The 22,858-nt window shown below is 39.9% G+C and overlaps 1 protein-coding gene across 9 annotated transcripts in view; it reads left to right on the forward strand.

Annotated features, from left to right (window-relative positions):
• Positions 1-22,858, forward strand: part of TRPS1 (transcriptional repressor GATA binding 1) — a 222,280-nt gene that overhangs the window by 22,413 nt on the left and 177,009 nt on the right. For 5 of the 9 annotated variants that reach the window (XM_030012201.1, XM_030012210.1, XM_030012202.1 and 2 more), the window contains exons 2-3: positions 17,565-17,723; positions 20,767-21,695. In XM_030012201.1, coding sequence (XP_029868061.1) covers positions 17,687-17,723; positions 20,767-21,695 — 966 coding nt within the window. In that variant the 5' untranslated portion in view covers positions 17,565-17,686. The remainder of the gene's footprint in view (positions 1-17,564; positions 17,724-20,766; positions 21,696-22,858) is intronic. The other 4 variants (XM_030012205.1, XM_030012207.1, XM_030012209.1 and 1 more) reach the window with 2 other exon arrangements.

A 22,858-nucleotide genomic window follows, 5' to 3' on the forward strand; every position in this document is an offset into this window, starting at 1 on the left:
CATTTTTTAAGAAATAGAAAAACCTATATTTAAAAAAAGACTTAAATATTTACCTTTTAAAAATAAGACTTTCAGATTTTGATCTGTGTTAAGGTCTAAGTCTACACAGCTTGCTGTACTGTTTGATTGTGTTTATTTACCTATTCACTGCCAAAGTTTTAAGTAAAGTCACACCACAATCCTGGTGGAAATGGCTAGCTAAACACCTGGAACCAGTTTGTGGAAGTGATTAAACTGGCTTTTGCCAGCGGCTTCCTTTGCTGGTGCAGAGACACTATTTTCTCCATTTTACATTCTGCTCAGTGACTCTCATTTTCAAAACTAAGATTACCAGAAATGGGGGGGGGGGGGGCAACAGAAAGCTTATTTTCCTTTTCTATTCTGTGGATGAAAATAGAGCATGAGATGATGAAATTTGTTACCTCTAGAATGTGATAAACCAAAACAATTGGATGAACAATTGTACAGTGAACAAATCACGTGTAATTCTTTGTTTAGATTAGTTTTAAATGCAAAACAGGTTTTGTAAATGTCTTTTTTTTCTTGTTGCATACCTCAGGCATCATTGAATTGACGAACAATAATACTTTAAAGAGGTTTTTAATGATTTTTAATTTAATTCCAGCTTTCATAAACCATAAAAAAACTTATTATCTAGTAAATAGAAAGCATGGAATGAAATCTGTAAAATGTATCCACATAAAAACATTTGTAAACACAAAAGAAGATGTTGAGCTGTGTAACAGCTTAATTAAGTGCATATAGATACGATGTATACAAGTCACTATCCAAAGGAAGACTCCTTCCTTTGATAAAACAACTACATTTAGTTACAGCTCACATCTTTTAATAATTATTTCCCCACGTGTCACTTTTCAGAAATAAAGTGAAAACATAAATAATTTCTTTTAACCTCATTGTATGTGTATGTTGACATTTTTAGCCTGCCAATTTAAATCATGATTAAAACTGGTGATGTATAAATTGCTGTGATTAAAGTCTATTTCCGTGTAAATAACCATCAGTGCAGATACTGCAATGAATTCAAAATATGCCGTGTACCTGTTCCTCTTTACTTTTTGAGGGATTTGGCACAAAATCATATTACTTCATTAAATCAATAATGTGTTGCATTTATTGGATGATCTGTGGCAGAAATATTAAGTGCTATTTTCAGATTACCTAAATGTTTTTGTATTTGCCAAATATCCCCTATTTGGGGTATTGTGTTAAGACAAGTTGATAGTATATCATTGGTAGTACATTCTTCCTTCCTCATTCTGAAATCCTGAGCAGTTTTTTGATCCTGATCTTCAAATTCTGGGACCTGAAGAGAGTCAGGCACAATTAGTTACGTAACACCAGTGAAAATGCCGGGGATGATTGAGTCCAGGGATTGGAGTTCTTGATATCTTGAGCAAAGGCTGTGAAAAGAAGGATGTGTGTTCGTACTTGTTAATTACAGAGCTTTAAGAAAATACAACTGAATCTAGAAGACCTCTTGTAATTAATTGTGGTTTTGCCAGAATAAAATCTACCTCTGACTTCTCCAGTGCCTTTTGCCATAAAGGCTGCAAGGTACTATCGGACTGAATGACCAAAGCTTTGCACTCAGTCTACCCACAGGGTAAAACAGTACCAGATGAAGACCCTGGACTACCAAGAACAAATATTCAGCTGAGAACTATTAAAAAAAAAAAAAGTTGTCACAGCTGTATCCTTTTAAGGTCAACACCAAAAAGACTCTTGTCAAGTTGACGGAGGGAGATGACTTACTGATGTAACCCAGGGCAAAAGAGATAAGCAATAAAAATAGTGTTACGTTTCTATTTGATAGAGTGACTTCTCCTGACAGGTTACAGAGAGAACCAAGCAAAAAAATGCACTGAGTTAGTTACTGTGACAGTGAAGCTGATAAATCGCGTGAAAATTTGATTGTGCCAATTCCACTGGGTTTCTGAGCCTGCATTTTGCTATTTTTAATAAGAACTTACATAAATTGGTCAAAATACGCCAGAACTTAATTTCACTGAAATAAAAATCCTTGAACTACCAGGTAAAAAGGTAAACATAAACTGATAGTTTATTTCTAATAGTGTTGTTCTTTAGTAGTAGCATTCAGATGTGGACACAGGGGTGAAAAAAAAATTGATTAGACTTTCAGCATGCAAGCAGGCTTTTGATTTTAGAGAAAAGTGTGCCAAAGATAGGATTCTCCCTTGTAGAAGGAGGTTCCTGGGTGGAAAGGGAATGTATCACTTGGTGCAGACCAGTTCATCACCTTTACATCTGGTTTCTGTATGGTACGGCCAGTTTTTGTGTGCATTTTAAATGTGTTTATAGTCAATGTGAACTAATAACTGCTTTTCTAGCCTGAACTCCCGTGTAACACAGTGCACCAAATTCCACCCAGAGCATAGCTTCTGCTGTGTAATACAAAAGCTGAATATCATTAGCATATCTTACAGAAGTATAGTTTCAAAGCATTTTAATGACAAGGAAAGCATTATAATCCTCCCCTGCATGTTATTTAATGAATCAGTTTGCTTGCAATAATGATTTTACTTTTCTGAAGACAGCACTTGCATTTCCTGGCAGATAGAGATTGTTTTCTCCTGGAATCTTTTTTTTTCCCCCCTCTCTCTCTCTTTTTTCAAAAAGTCTTTTTAACCACTCCCTCCTTTATGGTATGGCTTATTTTCATTCACCCACACCGTTTCTGATGGTTTTGCTTTCCCCGTACACTGGCAAGGAGGACTGCAGACGTGCAGGAGCCTGGTTGCACGGGTGGGCGGCAGCGCTTGCACTGCATGCGGCCTTCTTGCGGTCGGGCAGACGAGACATACGGCCTCTAGCTGAGGACCTTCGGCATGGTGAACCACCTAGTAGGTCTTCTGGGCTGAGGAGCAGGTAATGGCGCGATTTGGGCTCTGCTGGGGGTTTTTCAGGTGTGTGACCCTTTCCCTGGCTTGCGTGGGCCTAGTGCTAGTACAGTTCCAGCGCTGGTTGAATTTGCAGAGGCAGATAAGGAGACGGGTGCTGGGCTGGAAATGTGCTGGGGAACAGCTCTCCAGAGGAGAAGTGAGCTCCTTTGATCCAAGCCTGAGCCGCCACCGAAAGGGACAGTCTGACCGGCCTCCTGGCAGCCCCGGGGCACGAGCGGGGCGTTCTTGGCCAGAGCGTGGGTGCAGGCGCAGGGCAGGGCCTGGGCACGCAGGCGGCGGGTGAAGGGAAGGGCAGGGCTCCTTCAGGGCCAACGTGGCTTAAGCCCATCGTGAAATTGCACCCTCGGATCCCGGCTACTGGATCTGCCCGTGGCACCCTCTGCTCGACTAGGTGACAGCTCTGCCTCCGCCGAGAAATGTCCCCGAGCTTTACTTTGACCCCTGTCAGGGTTACCCTCTCCTTCGCGCTGTACCTGCTTGCTGGGGGAAGTCTTGAATCTTCGCATTTTTCGCAAGCAGAAGCAAAAACTCCGATATATTGCCAGGGAAAAAAAGAGCTTCATGTGATACGTCAGGCAGAAGTGAGATGCTGGGAAGGCCTGCCAAAACATGGATTTTTGAAGAGCCCCAGTTCTAGCAAACAGTATGTACCATAAATAAATACGTGTTTAAATGCATTTCAGTGTAGCAGAAAGGAAAAAAGTAATAGTGGTATATCGTGCTATTGTGGAAAAAGAAGAAACTTAGAGCAAATGGCCTGGTGTTTACACAGCTAAGCCAAAATAATGTGTGAAGGTTGGTCAGGCCCAAATGAACCCCATAAAAAGCTTTTTAGGAATTGTAAGGGTTGTGTTGGTCAGTTTGACCACATAAGGCTTCTCTGCTTAGCCATCTGTTGCCATCTTTGTTTTTGCATTGTGTATTGTGTGAAAACAGGGGTGTTGCAACAGGCTAGGGAGATGGGGTGGCTCCAAGAACGAGCAGGGAGATGGATAGCATTCTGTCACCGTTGAATCAGAGCAAAAGTTCAAAAGTTTCCATTTTCTTCAGTAGAGAGAGCAGCAGGCATCACCTTTGGTTTCATCCAAATAGATGAAATTTGGTTGAAAACTGCAACATTCAGAATTTTAGCAAGTGTTTTGTCTTACAAAAACAAAAAAAAAAAAGCACAATCTTTTACTCTTTTTTTGATGACGAACAAAGTGTAGTCTCAAACTGCCTGAATTCGTTCTAGATGCGGCGTATCTGTAGACCCGTGCCCCACTCAGACTTTGTGTACAATTTACTGAAAATAACTTTACCTAATTTTTTTTTCACTGTTAGGTTGTCCTGGCAAAGCAGTGCGGGCAACCCTGAGTATGTCTTTTGTGAACCTATGTAGAGGGATCAAGAATTGCCTTCTCATGGCCTTTCTAATAACTAAACTGCCTTCAGAATACAAAAAGAACTGTATAATGCCTGTTTGGAGTATGGCACAGTCACACATATAAATGACTTGCAAGACAGTTAGACAGAAAGGGTGGAAGTGGCTTTTTGGCAAAAGCTTTGATACTGGTAATGTTACAGTTAATTCTGTCTGCCCGAGTAAGAAACATTACGTATCTTGTATTTTCTTTGGAGGCGGAAGATACTGTATTTTTAAGACTATTGGCTTTAAGGGGAATGCAGAAAGTCACTATGAAAATAAATATATTTTTTAAAAAGGATAGAGACAAAGAATAGCCTTTTCCCCATCTGCTTTTGAGGAAACAGTGCCCTTGGCACGTACGTTTTTAAGGAAGAGTGGTAAGGCTGTGCATACCATGGAAAAGTGGATTCGTGTACATTGTCCTGAAGTTCTGTGGGAATTGTGAGCAGTGGGTAGCTCTTTGAACATCAACCACCATATGTAATCCCTTTTATAAAGTGACCCACCTTCATCCTAAAATTAGGCAGGGTTTTTTTTGCCTTGACTGCGTCTGGTGGAAGGATGTTTCATAGCCTCGCTGCTTTGTCAGTTAAAACCCTTCCTTCTCATTTTCAGCCCAAAATTAATCATGGCTAGTCTATTTGTTCTTATGCCAACATGATCCTAAGCTTTTCCCTCCCTAATGTTTACCTGCTGCTAGCAGTTGCGTTGCTAGTCTAAATGAGCTGCAGTTCACATGTTCATATAGAGAAGAGTCCCATCTTCTGTATCTTCATTAATTTTAGTTAATATTAATCTTTCTTGAACATTTTAAATAGTTTTCTTAATGCATTGTCATCTGTGACATTATTACTTACTTGTTTCTGCTAAAATTCTTGCCTGGGACAAAATAAGACCTTTTGAAGTGTGATTTAGATTGGTTTATAATTGTGGTCAACTACGATGTCTTTTTCTTTCTTTTTTTCCTTCTTATATCATTTACAGTTAATAAGCTGCCGGGGATTGTTATTTCACAGAGCATACACGCTTCCTTACTAATTTTCATTCCAATGTGTAATACAATTTTCAGTAGTTTTCTGTATCTCAGTACTTCTCTGAATAGAAGATACCACAAAACTTTGTCATCATCCCGTTGCCTTAGTACTTTCTGTATAAACTCACTTGAGTATTTGTCTTGTTAGATCATCCATGATGCAGCTGTTTGAAATGAGACTTTAGACCCTGATGGACTAGTTCAAATGGAAAGAAGTGACTTGAGAATAAAGTAGTAGAGTTTCAGTCTCTGCCTTGTCATTTGGCCTCAAGACCAGGCTCACTTCTTGATGAGTGTTATGAAAACAGGACAAACATAGCCATGATATGGCTGTTTTGGAGTGGGAGCGGTTAGCGTATGATGCTGCTTTTCTGAGGACACAAAGGAAATTAAGAGACATTTCCCAGTCCTTGGCTACTGGTCTAACCACAGGATTGCCCCTCCTTTCTTTTAATGATCTACTATTTTATTTAAGGAAAAAAAAAAAGGGTGAAATATAATAAAAAATGGCTTTATAAACCAGAGCAGAAAGCATCTCTTTAATGTTGCTGAAATGTGGAGTGCTTATAGGAAGCATAAGCCAGCAATGAGCAGTTGCTCGCTCTCTCTTGCAGGCCAGGCACCGCAATCCTGATCTGCTGGATGGTGCATGTTGCACTTCGTCTGTTCGCTTGGGTTTCTACTGATGGAGTCCAAAGTGCGTAGAAGAATGGTGCCAAACCAGATTTTCTGACGTGTAGTCAGGATGTTGCCAGGGTGTGCATTTGGAGCTGCGAGCTGCAGAAGTGTATCCCACAGTTTAGATGTACCCACGATCTGATGTTGGATTTTTCTCATGTAGCAAAGCAAGTAAAGGCCAGGCTGCCTGCTTCAGAAATGCTGTGTTGCCACAGTATCTTATGCTGATAGACTGTTGTTGATTAATCTTTTGAGTATTCTTTGGGAATTCATTTTTTATCAGTGCATTTTAATAATTTTCTCACTTTAACCTTTGTATATTTATAATTACAGGAAGCAGTTCAGCTGGCGGTGAAAAAAAATCCCTGCCTAGTGCTTTCTTGTGGGTTCACTGTTACCAGCTTGCACAGCATCGCTGTGGCGGTGTGAGCTTGCACAATGGTCTTCCTTTTGCTCATCTTGACGCCTAAACCATTGACATTTCCTCACTTCTTGAATCTCAGTTACAGTGCTCACATGCCAGCTCCAGCACAGCCTAAGACATATCTCCTTTTTGCCCCATTCAAGGACCAAATTGACTTGTGATGCTGTGAATTCAGGGCAAAATGTAGGGATTTGCAGCAAGTAATTAGCAGCTGGTTGCCGGTATAAAGGACACAGGTTAACTCGAAGGGCCTGCCTATATAATTAAGTGTGTGTATTTGCCACATGAACAGAAGTCCTAGATTTTGTGCACCCTTGCTATAGCTAAAATAAAAGGTCGTATCTTTTCTGTTTTCTCAGAGCTTTTATTGTGAATGTGAGTACAGCAGTGTTCCTATTGTTTCTATTCCCTACACCTGTCTTTGAAGAAAAGAAAAAAAGAAAAAAAGGCTGTTTCTTTAAATCCAAACAAGTCCTCTACCTGTGATGAGTGAACCACTGGGTCTGCAGCATGTAATCTTTATTCCACTACCTGCTGTAGACTTGCTGTTTCTCAGAGTTTTATATGGTGTTTCTGTTGCTGATTTTAATATTTTCAGGAAGTTTCTGAAGTCCAGTCTCTCTATAATGCATCCTTGCCTCCCCCCCCCCCCCCCCCCCCCCCCAATCTTATGTTTCATTCTTCTTCTGTATTTCCAGTGATTTACAGTCATGATTCAAATCGAAACATAATGAGACATTAGGCATCGATATGTCAAGCTGTTAGAAAGACGCAAGGGAGATGGTAATTTTCAGTAATTTTAGAGTCTAATCAAGTGTGTGTATGTTGCCCAGATTACAGCATACTGTTGAATTACACAACTACCCTTTAGCTCCGATGCCAGTAGCGTTCTAGGTAGACAAAGTTCAGTTTGGGCTAAAGAAGCCGCTATTTTTCTTCTGGGATTTGCAGTTTCTGAGCCCCTGCTGCTTCCCCGCATTTGAGCTCGGGAAGCAAGACCCAGGAGGTCTGTGCGTACGCAGCATCGCAGGCGCCGCAGCAGAGGCGTACCTGCAGCACCGCCGGTGCCATCGGTGGTGTGGGAGCGCGTTGCTCTGCTCGCTAACAGCGCTACCACCTCCGTGCCCAACCTTTAATTATCCCTGATGCTGTGAGCATAATACAGACTTATTTGCGGGGTTGAAGTGAGACAAGCATGCCATCTTGTGAGCAGGCAAAATGGGAACAATGTGTAGGTACTGCTGTGTGTGGATGAAGAGCGAGTGTTACGAGCGTAGTTGTTGGGCGTTTTTGTTTCAGACTCAAAGGAACATCCAGACCTGCAACAAGTTGGTGTGTAATAGGGTGGGAAATCAAATCGATGCTTTAGATCTGGGCGTCATAAAGAGTAATTCTTTTTCTATTAATGGGCCAAGGCCTATCAAGATGCTGTGGGATTCAATGATACTGAAGGTTATTTTTTTAAAAAAGGAAGACTCGAATCTATGTTTGGTTTGAACAGTAAATTCTCATGCTGGAGAAGACCCAAGTATCAGCTACTTCACAAATACGTGACTTCTGTTTATTGCAGTCTCTGTTCCTTATGTCATGTGTGCATATATACGCTCATCTTGTTATCTACATACAAATGGTTATACCAGTGTCTTATGACATTAAGATTTTTATCTGTGTGATCTTGGGCTGTTCTCATTACTCACAAGAAGAGAAGCCACGGACAAGTTGCGAAGATAATTTCTAATTCCTCTCATGTATTCTTATTCTTTCAATACATACTGCTTAACAAAAGAATTGTTTCAGAGATGCTTGAATTTAATTGGCTCTGATTTCATCTCTGTCTTCTTGTAAAGCAAGGCATCTTTGCAGCATAAATCCAGTTGTACCAGATTTCAGGGGATAAGAAATTTATAGCTAATACTAATCCCTAAAAAATGGCTGTATTTATTGTGAAACATTCTCTACAGAATTATCACAATTTGGGTCCTGTATCAGTTAATCAAGTAATTTTAGAAGCTGGATTCTCTCCTGACTGCTGATGGTACAAAGATCGCTTTTGCAGCGTTATGTCTTGTGGTTTATCAGATCAAACTGTTACAGGAGTAATTATTTACTCTTGACTAGTCCCATTTTGGGAAGAATCCGCACGCTGATGTGTGGATGAAACATTTATCTCTTGAGTTGTTTGAAATAACAACTGTGGATGTTCTGAAGCTATTCCTAGATTGGAAAATTAGAAGCAGCCCTAGTTTGGATTGATTGGCATGGGGAGAGCAAACAGCAACAGATTATTGATTGGGCAGCAGCTAGTTGAGCAGGATGACACGATCTATACTCAGCCAACTGGCTTACTTTTGGCAGTCCTTTTATTCAGTTGTGGTTATCTTGCCCCATCTGTGTTGGACTCTCAGCTTCTCCACCTAATTGGCTGTGTTAATTTGTAGCCCGCACCTTCAGATCTCAGGTACATCCCAAATTCCTTTGCACAAGTTGCAACATTACTTCAAAGAAGGTGCTGTTGTAGCCTCTGCAAATAATTTTGGGACTTCTTTTAGACTCCAAGATGCCAGTGAACCCAGAAGTTGCTTTAATAAGTTGCTTTCTTTATAAGTGAAAACACGGCAAAAGCTTTCCATTTTTGTGAGATATACCCCAGTGCAACAAATCAGCCCTACATCATTGTCGGATATTTCTTAAAACTGGTGAGGTACCGGATGGGGAATTGAGGTGGCAAGAAGGCAGCTCTGAGGAGGAAGACAGGAGCAATGCGGTAAGGCTTGCTTGCGTATAGGGGATTTTTGAGAATGGAAGTATTAGTGTAATCTGTGGTTGTACCTCTATGTAACTTTTTTTAGAGAAGTTCTTCTAGGTTTGGTTGTTGTTTTTTTTTAAAGGAACATTTAGATGTATTATTGATGGAAAAGAGATACAGTTAGTGTCCAACTCATTTCAAAATGTATCATCTTCAGTGGGAAAAACAACTGTCCGCTTGTTCTCTGCAGACTGCAGATTTCTACTCAGCTCCTATCGGTAGTTTTAGTGCCTGTCTACATTGCAGTGTACAGATTCTGCAACCTGTGTTGTCCTTGCATTTGTGGAAATTACATATTTAGTGCTCAGAAAAAATACCAATTTTTAAATCTTTTTTGTATGCGTTTTATGATCCTGGAAGATTGCCAAGGTTTAAATTAAATTTCCGATGTCTGTATGGTCGAGGCTAATGTGAGGGCTTTTGGCACTACCCCTTCATGCAATAAAGAATCAAAGCCAGTAGAGTAAGAAATCTTCTATCAAAAGCTGAAAGCTAGATTCATAAAATCACTTATGCAGGCATTATGAGATTTTCCCATGGAAAGTTTATGTGGGAGTTGGGCAAAAACTGATTCAAGAACAGCATTATTTGTGCTATATATATTCATCCAGCAGTCAACAGGCTGACGCTGGCACCCCTTGCCAGTTTTAAAGGAATGCCAGCGCTTCCTACATGAAGCTGCTGCAAAGCCACATCAGCAGAGGCTCGAGGAGTCTCCTTATTCTGCACCCTCCTTCCCCATTTGTGACCAGAACTGAAATGGGTAAACAGAAATCATATTCCTTAGTGAATACGTGCATTCGATTCTTATGGCTATCTGAAAAATGCTTCTCTGTTTTAAAGCAGTTTCATAACAAATCATTACAGTGGAGGCATTATAAGAGTAGGTTTCTCATCAGCATTTCACTTCATTCCTCAGCTTAAAAAGAAACATAAATAAGAGATAAAAAGGGCAAATAATAGATAAACCGCTCACAGTGAATCCATTTGCATTCGCTTTGGTCTTTTTTTTTTTTTTTTTTTTTACTTTGTTTTGTTTTAAGAAAGTGCCTCAGTGTTTCTGAGTCGGCATGAAGACCATATGACATGTGCCGCAACAGAGAGTCTTTCCTAGTTAATAGGGATGATTCCAAAGGCAAGGTAATTCACCACTGCTTTGGCTGGAGCTAATATTGGGCTCCAGCGTCAGTTCTCTGATTTCTGACAAATGGCCAAGATTTCTTGAATAGGCACAGCTTTCTGTTTTGTGTAGGGAACACACAATCCACTCTTTTGTTGTGGTTGCCACTGCTGTTGTTTCTCCCCCATTCACAATGGAGAGTGGGGTTATTTGTGCTGAGTGGAAAATCAGTGCCAAAATTCTGATTTGCTTATATTTAATGTGATGTTAATTTTTGTGATAGCCATAAAGGGTATAAGAGATTCTTGTCATACGGATCCCCCTGTATCCTGACCTCCAAGTCAAGAGGGCATATTGGTGATGAAAGTTTTATCTGTCACAGGCATATCAAGATGAGAGCTTGCTGGATGATTCAACCCAAATGTATAGAAACTGTTTATATAGAGATTGCCAAACATTTTCCATTGCTTTTCTTTTTATCTAAATTCTTGAATATATTACTAAATAAAATACTCTGTGTTTGGAATGTATGGCTGTGGGATATATGGAAACTCACAGCATGTGGAGGGAAGAGTTAGAATAGGGAAATGTAATAGTTTTGTAAACTTTACGTGAATATAGGTACATCATATATAGACTCAAGATTCAATTTGCTGATCAAAGCATCCAAATAACTTTGGATTTAATAATGTCAGCAATGAATGCTAATATATGGAAATTGAAAAGCATGGAGCAACAATAGCTAGCCACGCTTACCAGTATTACCCTGCAGCATGTAGATTTACATTTTTTTGTTTTGTTTTGAAATCACAGTTTGGAAAATGTGTGTTCTTTTTCCCTTCTCCCATACTTCTGAATGTGGGTTCTCCTGAGCAAGCTTAGACAAGATTAAAACTAAACAATAGGGCAACATCAGAACCTTTGAAGGCTCAGTTTGGATAGGTACCCAAAGCCAAAGTCTGCTTTGATGTACGTGGGCTCAACTTCGGTTGCCCTTGGTTGCCCTCTCTTACCTATGTAACTTGTGTCTGGAAACCCTTGCCAATTTTTTTCTTTAAAAAAAAAAAGGATCTTTTTGCAAACTCATGTTCATCTTGGTTCTAGTCTGGCTGGAAAAGTACTGCAATAATGCCCTCTCCGGTGATGATTTAATATTGCTGTTTCAGGTCCAGGCTGTAGACTTCTGCCTGCTTCCCACTTTTTAGTTTTGATCCAGCTGAAATTTCAACCCCGTTTCAAATCGGGTTTTTTTGCCTCCACTTGGAAACAAAATTATTTGAACTTTTCTGGAATGCTATCCAAAACCATCCTCTTTCCTCTTCCATCTGCTTCTCTTCTCCCAAATAATTTTTGATTCCATCTGATGAAGTTTTGGGCAAGGGAACTTTGATGCCTTTCTCTCGTATTACAGGCCTCACCTGACAGAAAGGAACAGCACATCTCAGTTTTGTTTCTCTTAAAAGTCAGTGGGGCTTTTGACATTAGCTTCAAGGGAAATAGGATCAGTCCATTGTATTCTTAATGCAAAAGAACAAATGAGTCACTTCTTGTATCCATACCTGATTGCTCTTGCCTAGGAACCAGGAGGTCACCTTCATTCCTCACTCTTCATCTCAAGGTAGTACTGTGCTTGCCTTTGCCAATACACCCAACTCAGATTCAGTTCTGAGTCATTTGCAAACCCTAAACTCCCATTGTCTTCAAAGGACATTTGGATTACAAAGAACATTGAGTTTACTCAGGCTGAAAAGAAATTGAAATATATGAGATTGCCACACCTACTAGAAGAGTTTGGAAAGACAGTGGTTGTTTACCCTAAAGACAGGATGAATAAGGGGGATGTGATAGATGCTCCCACAGCCTAGAGGATCTTCAATTCCTGATTGAGGGGAACCTCTACTCCATTGACAAGAAGCAAATTCAAAATGCTTAAAATATTTGCTCTTTTTTAGTTCGTATTTAGATTGTAAAGCGAGAGCTGGAAGATATCACTGATACCAGGACCCTCATAATGTTCACATAGGTATTGGACACTTCTATTGGAAGTGGGGATATACAGACTTACTTAACAACAAATTGTAGAACCTGAGTGATAATTAAGGGCTATAAACCCTCTTCAGAAAGAAAGACACTGTCTAAGTGTTGAGGATTAGGAGCGATTTATTTTTCACAGAGGTAGGTGATTCTGTATCTGTCCATAGGCAGTTGAACCTTCTTTGAAGGATCTGGTATTGGCTGCTCTCCAAGGCACAACACCAGACTAAATGGACCTCTGGTCTCATCTAATAGGGAATGTTCTACAATCCTATAAAGCGTAACAACAGCAATTTAATAGAATAACCAGAAGATTCAGTGAGGATGGCAGGTCTCTCATAGGAGGTGTCAGTCCTGGCAGAAGTCATTTATTTTATTGCAGTAAGCAAATCAGGCTGGATTCTCTCTGAGGTGCAATAACAACAGATTGGGGAGCATGCAAAGCAGCATCAATACATAAAAATTAAACTACTTTTAATACACAAAGCTGAATTTAGATAAATGCAGAACAGAGAAGCAAAGGCACAATATTCTCTGAAAGCGTGGCCTTTTTATGCTGTTTTGGAGAGTAATTTACATACAAATAAAGCGTCAGTTTATCCCATAACTATCATGATAAATTGGAACATCTAGACTTTTGCACAAGGTGCTCTTTCTGTACCTTATTAAATTACAGGATCTTGGCCTTTTGCCAAGTGCTAGGGTGACGCGCTCTCTACTGAAATACATACAGGAGAGGGATATGGGCCTGGACATCAAGAGAAGCCAATTTCAGTCACTAGCTAAGAGCTCTGCTTGCACATCACCTTGAACACCCTGATTTTTGCATCTCTCCGTAGATAATTTTATTTATCTGTAAAATGGCAGTGATATTAATTTTCCTGTTTCACAAGCTTCGTTGAGGTTTAACAGGTTGTCATGTTTACAAAGTATTTTTAGATGCTTATTGGAAGCCAGGGCAAAGCGAATCTTTGCCTTCTTGGGCTCCCCCATCCTGGGTGCATGGCAGTGGAAGTCTGGTAGGAGCAAGCTCTCTGCAGCAGGCCAGTAAGAAGTGCAGAGCAGCAAACTGCCGTGCTCAGGTATCCTTAAATAAAAGCAGTTTTAGAATTATTCATTTTGGTTGCAAGATACCGTAATATTCCACCCCGTGTTGCCTCTTCAGACAAGTGACCTTTTGACTTCAGTTTCTCCTGAAAGTGTCTGTGTGATTACCCCAGTAGTGAGCTTAAAATGAAATAAGTGCTTGGAAGTAGGCTCAAACAATCTATTTTGAAATACCACTCCTAAACTCTCTGAAATGACCAAGTGTCTGTTTTAAACCCATAGAAAAGGTTAGATTTACTCCAGTGGCTAGATGACTACTAATATGTGCTGTGCTGTGCTGTGAAGCATATGGTAATAGAAAAGATCGCTTTGAATTAATTTGATGTGAATTAATAAGAAATTTATTTGATGAGAGTTGTTTGAAGGTGATGAGGCTTTGTAGCTGAACAGGATTTAAGATGTCCAAAATTGCACCTTTAGAGATTTGAGAATGATCAATGTTGGGAAAGTAAATGTAAATGGGAAGGAGCAAGCTTGAACAGACTGCAGCTTTTTTTCGTTTGTCTCTTTGTTGTAAACTTTGTGGAAAAAAAATTGCAAAAACCTCTTGGCAAATTGGTGATCAGGGACCAAACTGAAGAGTCTGAAAATGCAGAAGAGGAAGAGAGGAGGTGAAAAACAACAGCGTTTTGCTATAATAGTATGTTCTACTAGTATGACGTATAAGGCATGATTTTCTCCTTCCATTTTCTAGATTGATGAAGCCATCGTAATTTCAGTGGAGCATGCAGAGTGTAGAATATCAAGCAAATACATTTTGACCAAATACAATGTCTGATCCTGCCAAATTTTGGTGATCTGAGGAGGCATGCTGTACTCTAAGCCATCTCATGCAGGAAGGAGTGGCCATGCAGTTTTAGGGCTTGTAGAAAAACATGTATAGCTTAAAAAGTCCCTTGGAATCAGTGTCACTTGCTTAGAGCTGTGATGTCCCCTGTCTTGTATGGTGTATTTGGAGACACTGGTGCCAATGAGGGAGGAGGTGGTCTTGTGCTTGTCATTAAGCTTATTCTGCCCTCCCAGGGTTTAGGGCCTGATTCTTGAGTTCCTTACACAAAAGGGGTTGTTTTTCCCCTGCCTTCTCAGCAGAGAAAGGTTAGGACCACGTGTTGGTTGTTTCCAGGCAGGCTTGCTCTGAGAACCACAAGCAAAGCTGGGAGAGGAGCATCCTGTATGACTGCCTGTAGCTCTGTGTCCCGGCCGGAGATGGTGGGGATGTGAAGCTGTACACGTCTCTTTCCTGTCATTTCACTGTTCAAGTATCAACGACGGAAGGGGGAAAGATGGGAGCTTTAGCCAGCCCTCTACCACTGTGTCTGAGTCTGGGGGTAGTTTGCATCTAATGTAATCCAATTTTCAGTGAAGACAGCAATCTCACCTGGAGTTTCCAGTGTATTTACAGATTACTATTATGATGATGATTATTATTAATTATTTAAAAATGCTTAAATTAGAAAACATACAGGTCTTTGAACTGTGGGCAGTCCTGATTAGCTTGTTAACTTGCTGGTTGTGCTTGGCGCAGGTCTAGGCCAGCCTGACGGGACAGGCTGCGGCAGAGGGCTGGGTGCGGGGTGGCTCGCCGGGGATGGAGCCCGCCGCGGAGACGGTTTCCCAGAAATTCACTCTCTCAAGACAGGAGCTTTCTGGCTTTGGAGCTCGTGTGCCTTACAGCTGCTCAATTGTTAAGATGGAGAGTGGGGAGAAGGCTCCAGATCGGTTAGGACTTTATGTGCTTGATAGAAGCCGACACTTTGAACGCTTAAGGGTTTTTTATATAAAGCACAGCAGACAGTCTTTGTAGCCTATTTATGTGTAATAAGCTGGGTTTTGTTTTGTGCCTCGGTTTTTTTTGCTGTGAAAGAAAAAGAAAAAAAAAAAAAAAGAGGGAGAAATTAAAACCACAGCAGTATTTTCCCATGCGGCTATAGTGAGTATCCTGCGATCTCACATGATCGGCTGTCCTGGTGGGGTGGAGTGTGGGAAGGTGTCAAAATATGTCTCTCAATTTTTTTTTTTTTTTTTTTCTTAAAAGGGAAAGCCAGATGAGTGCCAAAAGCCCTGCTCTCTTCTCTAGCCCTGCAGTAACAAACTACATGAGTGTATGTTATTAAGATGATAAGATTAAATTTCTAGCTACTAACGTGCTATCACAACAGCAAAGGGAAAAAAAAAGACCTTGAAAAAATTATGAAAATTAGTCTGACGGTCTCCTTTTAATAATAAGATCACTCCCAACCCCAACAGACAGTGTAGGCTGGAATTCCACAGGGCTTTTTTGTGGTCCTAATGATTTTAATAATACTTTGTGCTATGTAGCACCTTTCATTAGAGGATCACAAAGTGCTTTACAGTCACTAATTAATTAAGCCTCACAACACTCCTGTGAGATAGGTAAGTATTAGACATATATTAAGCTGAGACACTGAGAGTTAATGATTTTTTGCTGCATTATTCTGGCAAAATGATTGATGTTTAAGCACCGTATGTGCATTATATGTCTGTGTGTGGGTGTGTAATATATATGAGTGTAAAAGTATTAATTTTACTATCCCTTAACAAAGACGTCCTACTTGAGCCTGTTGAATATAAATGCTTATTTTCATTTAACTTTTTGTTGCTGCAGCATACTGACTGATAATATCACAGTCTTCATGGACCCTTGACTCAGATTGCTCTTCGCCTGCTTGTGCATCCACTTATACAAAGATTAGTCAGTGGCATCTCACAAAATTCAGACATCTTCCTAAATGTATTATTCTGTTAAAAAGAGCATATGACTAAGATCTGACCTAAACCTGCAGCGCAAGCACAAGGCAACAAGCATACTGTTGCAATGGGCTTTGATGACAAGTTGTCACGTTCAGTAAAAGTAATGAGTAACAACAATGACCCATTGCAGGAGCTGAGGATCAGCAAGTAATTAGCCATTATCTTCATCAGGCATGAGACACTATTGGTTATCAGAATTTGCTTTTTATTTTTTAAAAGAAGTACAGTAGTCACTTTGGTAATTCATTATCCTGAATTACAAACTGATTTTAGCAGAAGTTTCCACTTTTTGCTTCCAGGGATAAACTGATGTGAGTGATTGTTGAACAGAAAAGTCTGTATCTTGCAGATGCGTGAATCATGTAGACTAGCCTTGGCTGGTTTTGAGGGAAACTATAGATAGCTATTAGCATTATTTCCACTGTAAAATAGCTGAGTGGTGTAAAAAAAACCCAAACCCATATGGTTTAAAGGTAATTTTAGCATAATGAAACCTGGATTACGGAGCCCAAAGACAAGTTTTGCAACCTGGGCCTTATCCAGGGTTCCCTCAGCTCGAGAAGTCTTTTCATTCACATCAGGCTATTTCTTTTATTTTGGGAAGATCACTATTTCCAGTGATGAAAAGGTAGTTCAGTCCCAATGGCTGTTCATCACTTGGCCTCTTTCCTAATACCCAACAAATGTGCTTATTATTGCTATGGCATTTTTGAGATGTGGGAAGTTGCCCACTAACACCTAAAGTAACACCACTAAATTTGTTTCAAGTGGGACTCGAGGCAGCCAGCAGATGATAACTTCCAATTGCTGACTGCAGACTGGATGTGAACCAGTTATTTGTATTCTATTATCTGTCCCATTAGGCCAGTCCCATTATGATGTGCAATACCTGTTAATATGTGTGAATTTTTAAGGCACTTTTATTTTCTACAGCATTTATCCAGCTTGTTTTCAACACTTACTTTAAACCTGTTTTTTTGGTGACCATCACCTCTGAGATAATTTTTGTCTCTCTTTGTGTGTGTGTATATGTGTGCAAGAGCATGTGTGTCTGAGGAGAAGGCAGCTATGGGATTTATCATGCTTGGTGGAAGTAAAGAACAGCAGCCACTATTGGTATAGTGCCCACTAATAGATGCATGTCAATGTACAATAGGCATAATAATGTTTTTAAGTAAAAAACATATTTTGAATGCATAATTTAGGAAGGAAAACCTTTTTTTGTTTTGTTTTGCAGATATACAGATCAGCTCTCAAAATGTCTTCTGTGTCTTCCGTGCATCTTCTAAGACAGTTGCATTAGCCCGCCTGCTAGTTGACTAATAGAATTAATAATTGTAAAAAGCACTCTAAAGCCACATGCCTTATGAAGTCAATGCTGGGTATGATTTTACAAGTATGTGATCCATTTTTTCAAGTGAAATTGTTAACTGAAAACGTTCTTGGCACACAATAAAACATTGTGCAATCTGTTATTTGTCTTAGAGATAATAATTTCAGAGTGGCTATATTCTTTCTGTATCTAACTTATGACTTGCTAGGGGATGGTTTCTTCGATTTAGGAGTATTGCAAATGTAGTTTTATTTACATAATATGTCTCTGAAAAATGATAGTGGTGGAATTTCAGCGACAAAAAAACCCAACAACCCTGTGTCTTCTCTTACCGTCCCCTTGAGTGGATATCAAGTAAATAAATGACAGATGATTTTTCAAAAGCTAAAAGAAAAAAAGAGGGGAAAATACTTTTAAATTCAACTTAAGAAAGTTTTTATATTTAAATCAATGTTATCGTTCCTTTCTTTCTCTAAGTGTAGAATACTGCATGAAAAAGCTCCATCAGGCAGATATGTTTTGGTTTTTTTTCTTCCCTCCATTAACACATAGACTCACAGATATGTCAGGAAAATTTGAACCAAAGTATCTATATCTGAAGTACTCTCTAGTTAGCCTGTATACAGTCCAGATTTTTCTTTTCTTTGCTTTATAGGGATTTTTTTCCTGTCCTTTTCTCAGACTCTCTTCTGTCAGTTGCCATGAAGATAGCAAATCTCTAAACTTTCCTTATCTGCCAAAAATATCTGTAACAAAAACATTTTAAAACATTGCATGTAGTCTTGTTTAATTTTGACTGAGGTAACAGTCACGATGTTTACTTTCTCGATTTCTGATTTTTCTTCACTGTGCAGTCAGGACTCCTTTCTCTGTCCTCTGCCATGGATTGCATTTAAACAGAAGTTATTTTAAAAATGGTCTGGGATGTGTAACCAGGAGAAAAATACAGACTTAGCTGAACACCTACCAGAGATGCTCACAAATATTTTTAGTGTGTGTTAACCAAGAGCATTCATGAAGTCCCACATAGAAGCAGTAATGCAAACAGGCTGAGGACTGTCTCTATACCTTGAATTATATATGTGCGCATGTTGTTTTAGTAGACTGAGTCTGTATTGTAATAGTTCTCTTACCACAACGGGACATCTTTCTTTTCTCTTAGTTCTGAATGACTTAATGGTTCAGAAGTTATTGGGGGAAAAAAAAAAAAAAAGTAAAATTCAGTGCATACATATCCTGGTAGGTGTGGTTGACATTAAAGAGAAGACACTTGGTTCCCAAGCGTGTGTGTCTTCTACAGTAAGGAATCACAGTAGGCATTTAAGAAACCTATTAAGACCACACGGAGTGTCAAAATTTCTGTAACACGAGCTGGCATTCTGTGTGAAAGCCGTCTTGCTGTAGCCCATGCTGCCTGTGGATCAGCTCAACCACAAAGACAACAGAGCCAGCCCAAGACACAAGTTGAACACTTCCCCTAAGAAGTTGTCTGTTTCTATCAACATAGCATACAGTGCCCTTTCATGTGGAGCAGATGTAAATAAGAGGATGTACAGATGCCTGTTCTTTTATTTTTAACCTCTGTCCCCAGCCGTACTTCTCAAAGTACTGTTTTGAGAAGGTCATCCACAGCTTTTAAAGGTCTGGATACAGCACCATTTGGAGCACATCAGTGCTGCTCCCAGATTGCCAGGTGGTCCTCCCTTTGCAGAGCAATATGTATCCTCCAGTGCCTCCATAGGCACCCGGCTGTGGCTGGCCTGGGAATGGGGGCTCAGGCTTGAGTCTGCAGCTCCCATCTCCTGTGTGGTACTGCAGACTACTGCCACCGGACCACACGCAATTTGGCAAGGAGAAACATCCATCATTGTATACAGGATTGGCAAAGATAAGAGCATAGAAAAAGTTGTAGCACATCTGTCTTCTGCCCATAGCTAGCATGTGAACACAAATGGATCAAACCAGCTGATGATGAATATCAAATCCAGAACCACACAGTGGAGAGTGCAGGGAAGTTTCATATATATATTTTCTCTAAGTAGGCTAGGGAAGGTGAAGATGCGCAGCGGATGAGGAATCTGGCTTAGTACCTGCATAGTCTGATTACTTGTTCTTCCATCATCTCCCCTGTTCACTAGCAGCTAACTCAGCAGTGGCAGACTCCTTCTTTCTCTCTGATCCTTATTGCTGTCCTGTCTCAGCTTTCTTAAATGGATCTTGAAAGCATACTTGCAAATTTAGCAGTAGTGGCTATGTCTGCAAGGAGGACTGAGCAGAGGAAGGTTCGGCTGTTTAGATCCATGTGGATTCCAGGTGTTTTCAGGGTAGATCCCGACTCAGCCACACAGCAATGTCAAATGTCTGGATCCAGGCCTGTAAAATTTTATTGACAACAGGTTTCCTAATAAAGTTAGTTTCTCTTTGTTTGGCAAATAGAACTAATTACATGAATAATGGACTATGGGGCCAGACTCTAGCATATCTATATAATCCTGTTTGAAGTTTATGGGCAGTAGGAGGGGGAGCTTTTGCTATAGGGAAACTGATACCTGCTTAGGAAAAGTACTTTCTCTGAAACCTCAAGTTACTTACTCTCCTAAGTCTGTTTCCTTCCTAATAACTTGTTTAAGTTCTCCTGATTATGTCTTTTAGGTGTATTTTTGCAAAGCTACATTGTATGTAGTTGTACAGTGTATGAACATTAGATTGCAGAAGTTTATTTTTCCCCTTAGTTTTTAAAATGGTTTTAAAAGAAGTGTTCATTTAAAATTACTTCTGCCAGACCATTATCTTCTGAAAAGATAATGAAACCTGTAATTCACTCACTCTGATAGCAGCATTTTTGTAGGCTTTAAAGATCTCTTTTTAGTTAAGTTCAGTCTCAGTGTGATCTTTTTTTTAAATGTAAAATTCCAGTTTTTTGCATAGTCTAAAAACCTGTTTGACAAAAATTTTCTGAAAAGTATTCATATAGTCCAGAATGCTTTAAAAAGTGCCAGGTTTATAATCTGTTATTTATCTTGAATAATTCTATAGGGTTTTTTGCTTTTTTCTTCTTTTTTTTTTTTTTTTTTTTTTTTTTTTTCTCTTTCTTTTTCTGTGGTAGATATGGTCCGGAAAAAGAACCCCCCTCTAAGAAACGTTGCTAGTGAAGGTGAGGTACAGACCCTTGAGTCTACAGGTACTGAAAGTGAAGAGTCTGGAAGGAAAAAAGAATTTTCCGCAGAGCAGATGCAAGAAAACACTGACCAGGGTGATGCGGCAGAGTTAAATAACAAGGAGGAACTTTGCACGCATGTCCAAGAGCCATCTTCCAGCATTAAAAAGGACTTGAAAAGCTCAGTGCTGAGTGAAAAGGCTGGCTTCAATTATGAAAGCCACAATAAGGGAGGAAATGTTCCATCCTTCCCTCATGATGAGGTGACAGACAGAAATATGCTGGCTTTCTCATCTCCAGCTGTTGGGGGAATCTGTGAGCCCTTGAAGTCTCCTCAAAAATCAGATGCAGATGACACCCAAGATGTGGTCTGTACCCCGTCAGGAGATGCAGCGGAGACAAATGAGGAGCATCAGATGTCGCCAAAAGCTTCAGATGAAACAGTGCAAGTGCAAAGTGGTCAAACTGATGGCCAAGGCTCAAGCCCAGTCCCCATGGCCTCAAAAAACCCACAAGTGCCTTCAGATGGGGGTTTAAGGCTGAACAAATCTAAAGCAGATTTGTTGGTAAATGATAACCCAGATACGGCGCCTCTGTCTCCAGAGCTTCAGGACTTCAAATGCAACATCTGTGGATACGGTTACTATGGGAACGACCCCACAGATCTCATCAAACACTTCCGCAAGTACCACCTAGGACTGCACAACCGCACCAGGCAGGATGCTGAGCTCGACACTAAAATTTTGGCTCTCCACAACATGGTGCAATTCAGCCACTCCAAAGACTTCCAGAAAGTCAACCGCACTGTGCTTTCAGGGGTGCTGCAGGACATCAATTCCCAGAGGCCTGTCTTATTAAATGGGACTTACGATGTGCAGGTTTGTATCTTCCTAGCCTCCCCGCTTCTGCTAACTGCCTTCTCTACGGCAAAGTCAGTTATTTGCAAAGCCTCTCCTACCTACATGATTAACGTATTCCATATAACCTGCTTAAGCCTTAAGAACCGTTTTGGTCTGTTTTAGCCAGGCTTTCTGCAGGTCTGCTGAGCATCTTGTACAGTAGAGCAGTACTTGGCTTTCTGACGAGTGATATTTCTGTGTATGATTTAGTCGTTGTGGTAATCAATAGCAAAAGATCTTATTCAGTAAACAGGCAAATTGCTGAATTGGTAATCGTATCTGAAGGATTTGCTGTCACGGAAAGAAAAGAGCAAATAATAATGAAAAATAACAACCTGATAGACAAAAGACAGCAGCTGGAAATTAAAAATGTAATCCTAAATTATCAGCTGCCGGGAGTCAAGATTTGGCTTAGTGATTCTTTATTAAGATAAAATAAATGGCAAGTCTTGGCAACTCTAAAGTTGTCTAGTGCCAGAAAAACAGGATACACAATGGGTATTCAAAACATTTCAAAAAGTAACAGTAATCCACGCTGTCCTTCACGTTAGTGAGCCTGCAAGGAAGGGACTGTTGCCTCAGTCATTTTCTTGTCTAGTTGGAGCAGGGAAAAAACTACACATACTGCTGTAAAAAAAAAAAAAAAAAAAAAAAAATCATAGTAAATATAAGATTTTTTTTGTTTGTTTAAAGAGTGGACTCAAAAGCTTTTTCATGGAGTCTCTTAGTTTCTTATCAGCTAATGTTTAATTAGTTAAAAAAAAATTGATGCTGCTTTAAAAAAAAATCCCCTTATGAGTGAGCTGAGAGATGCAGTAGGATACCTCAATGTTCTATGATACAAAAATTCAGATTTTAAGGAGAAAAACCCAACCAAGTAACAAAGTTTGCATGCAAAACGAGTTCAAATGTCCATCCAATTTCAAGTGTATGTTTGCATACATGATGCCTGACTTGGTAGTAATCACCAGACAAAACTCCAGGGTATTTTAAAATAAAAAGGTAGAAGGTGGAAAATATTTAATAATGCTTGCAGAGACTGTAGCTATAGGAAAGAAATTTTGCAAAACAGGTTAAGATGGCTAGCATCTAACTTCAAGTAAGAAGCCAAAACCAGAACACAAGTCAGGAACTTGAAGCCT

This window comes from Aquila chrysaetos, chromosome 4 (assembly GCF_900496995.4).
Source record: "Aquila chrysaetos chrysaetos chromosome 4, bAquChr1.4, whole genome shotgun sequence".
NCBI classification, from domain to species: domain Eukaryota; kingdom Metazoa; phylum Chordata; class Aves; order Accipitriformes; family Accipitridae; genus Aquila; species Aquila chrysaetos.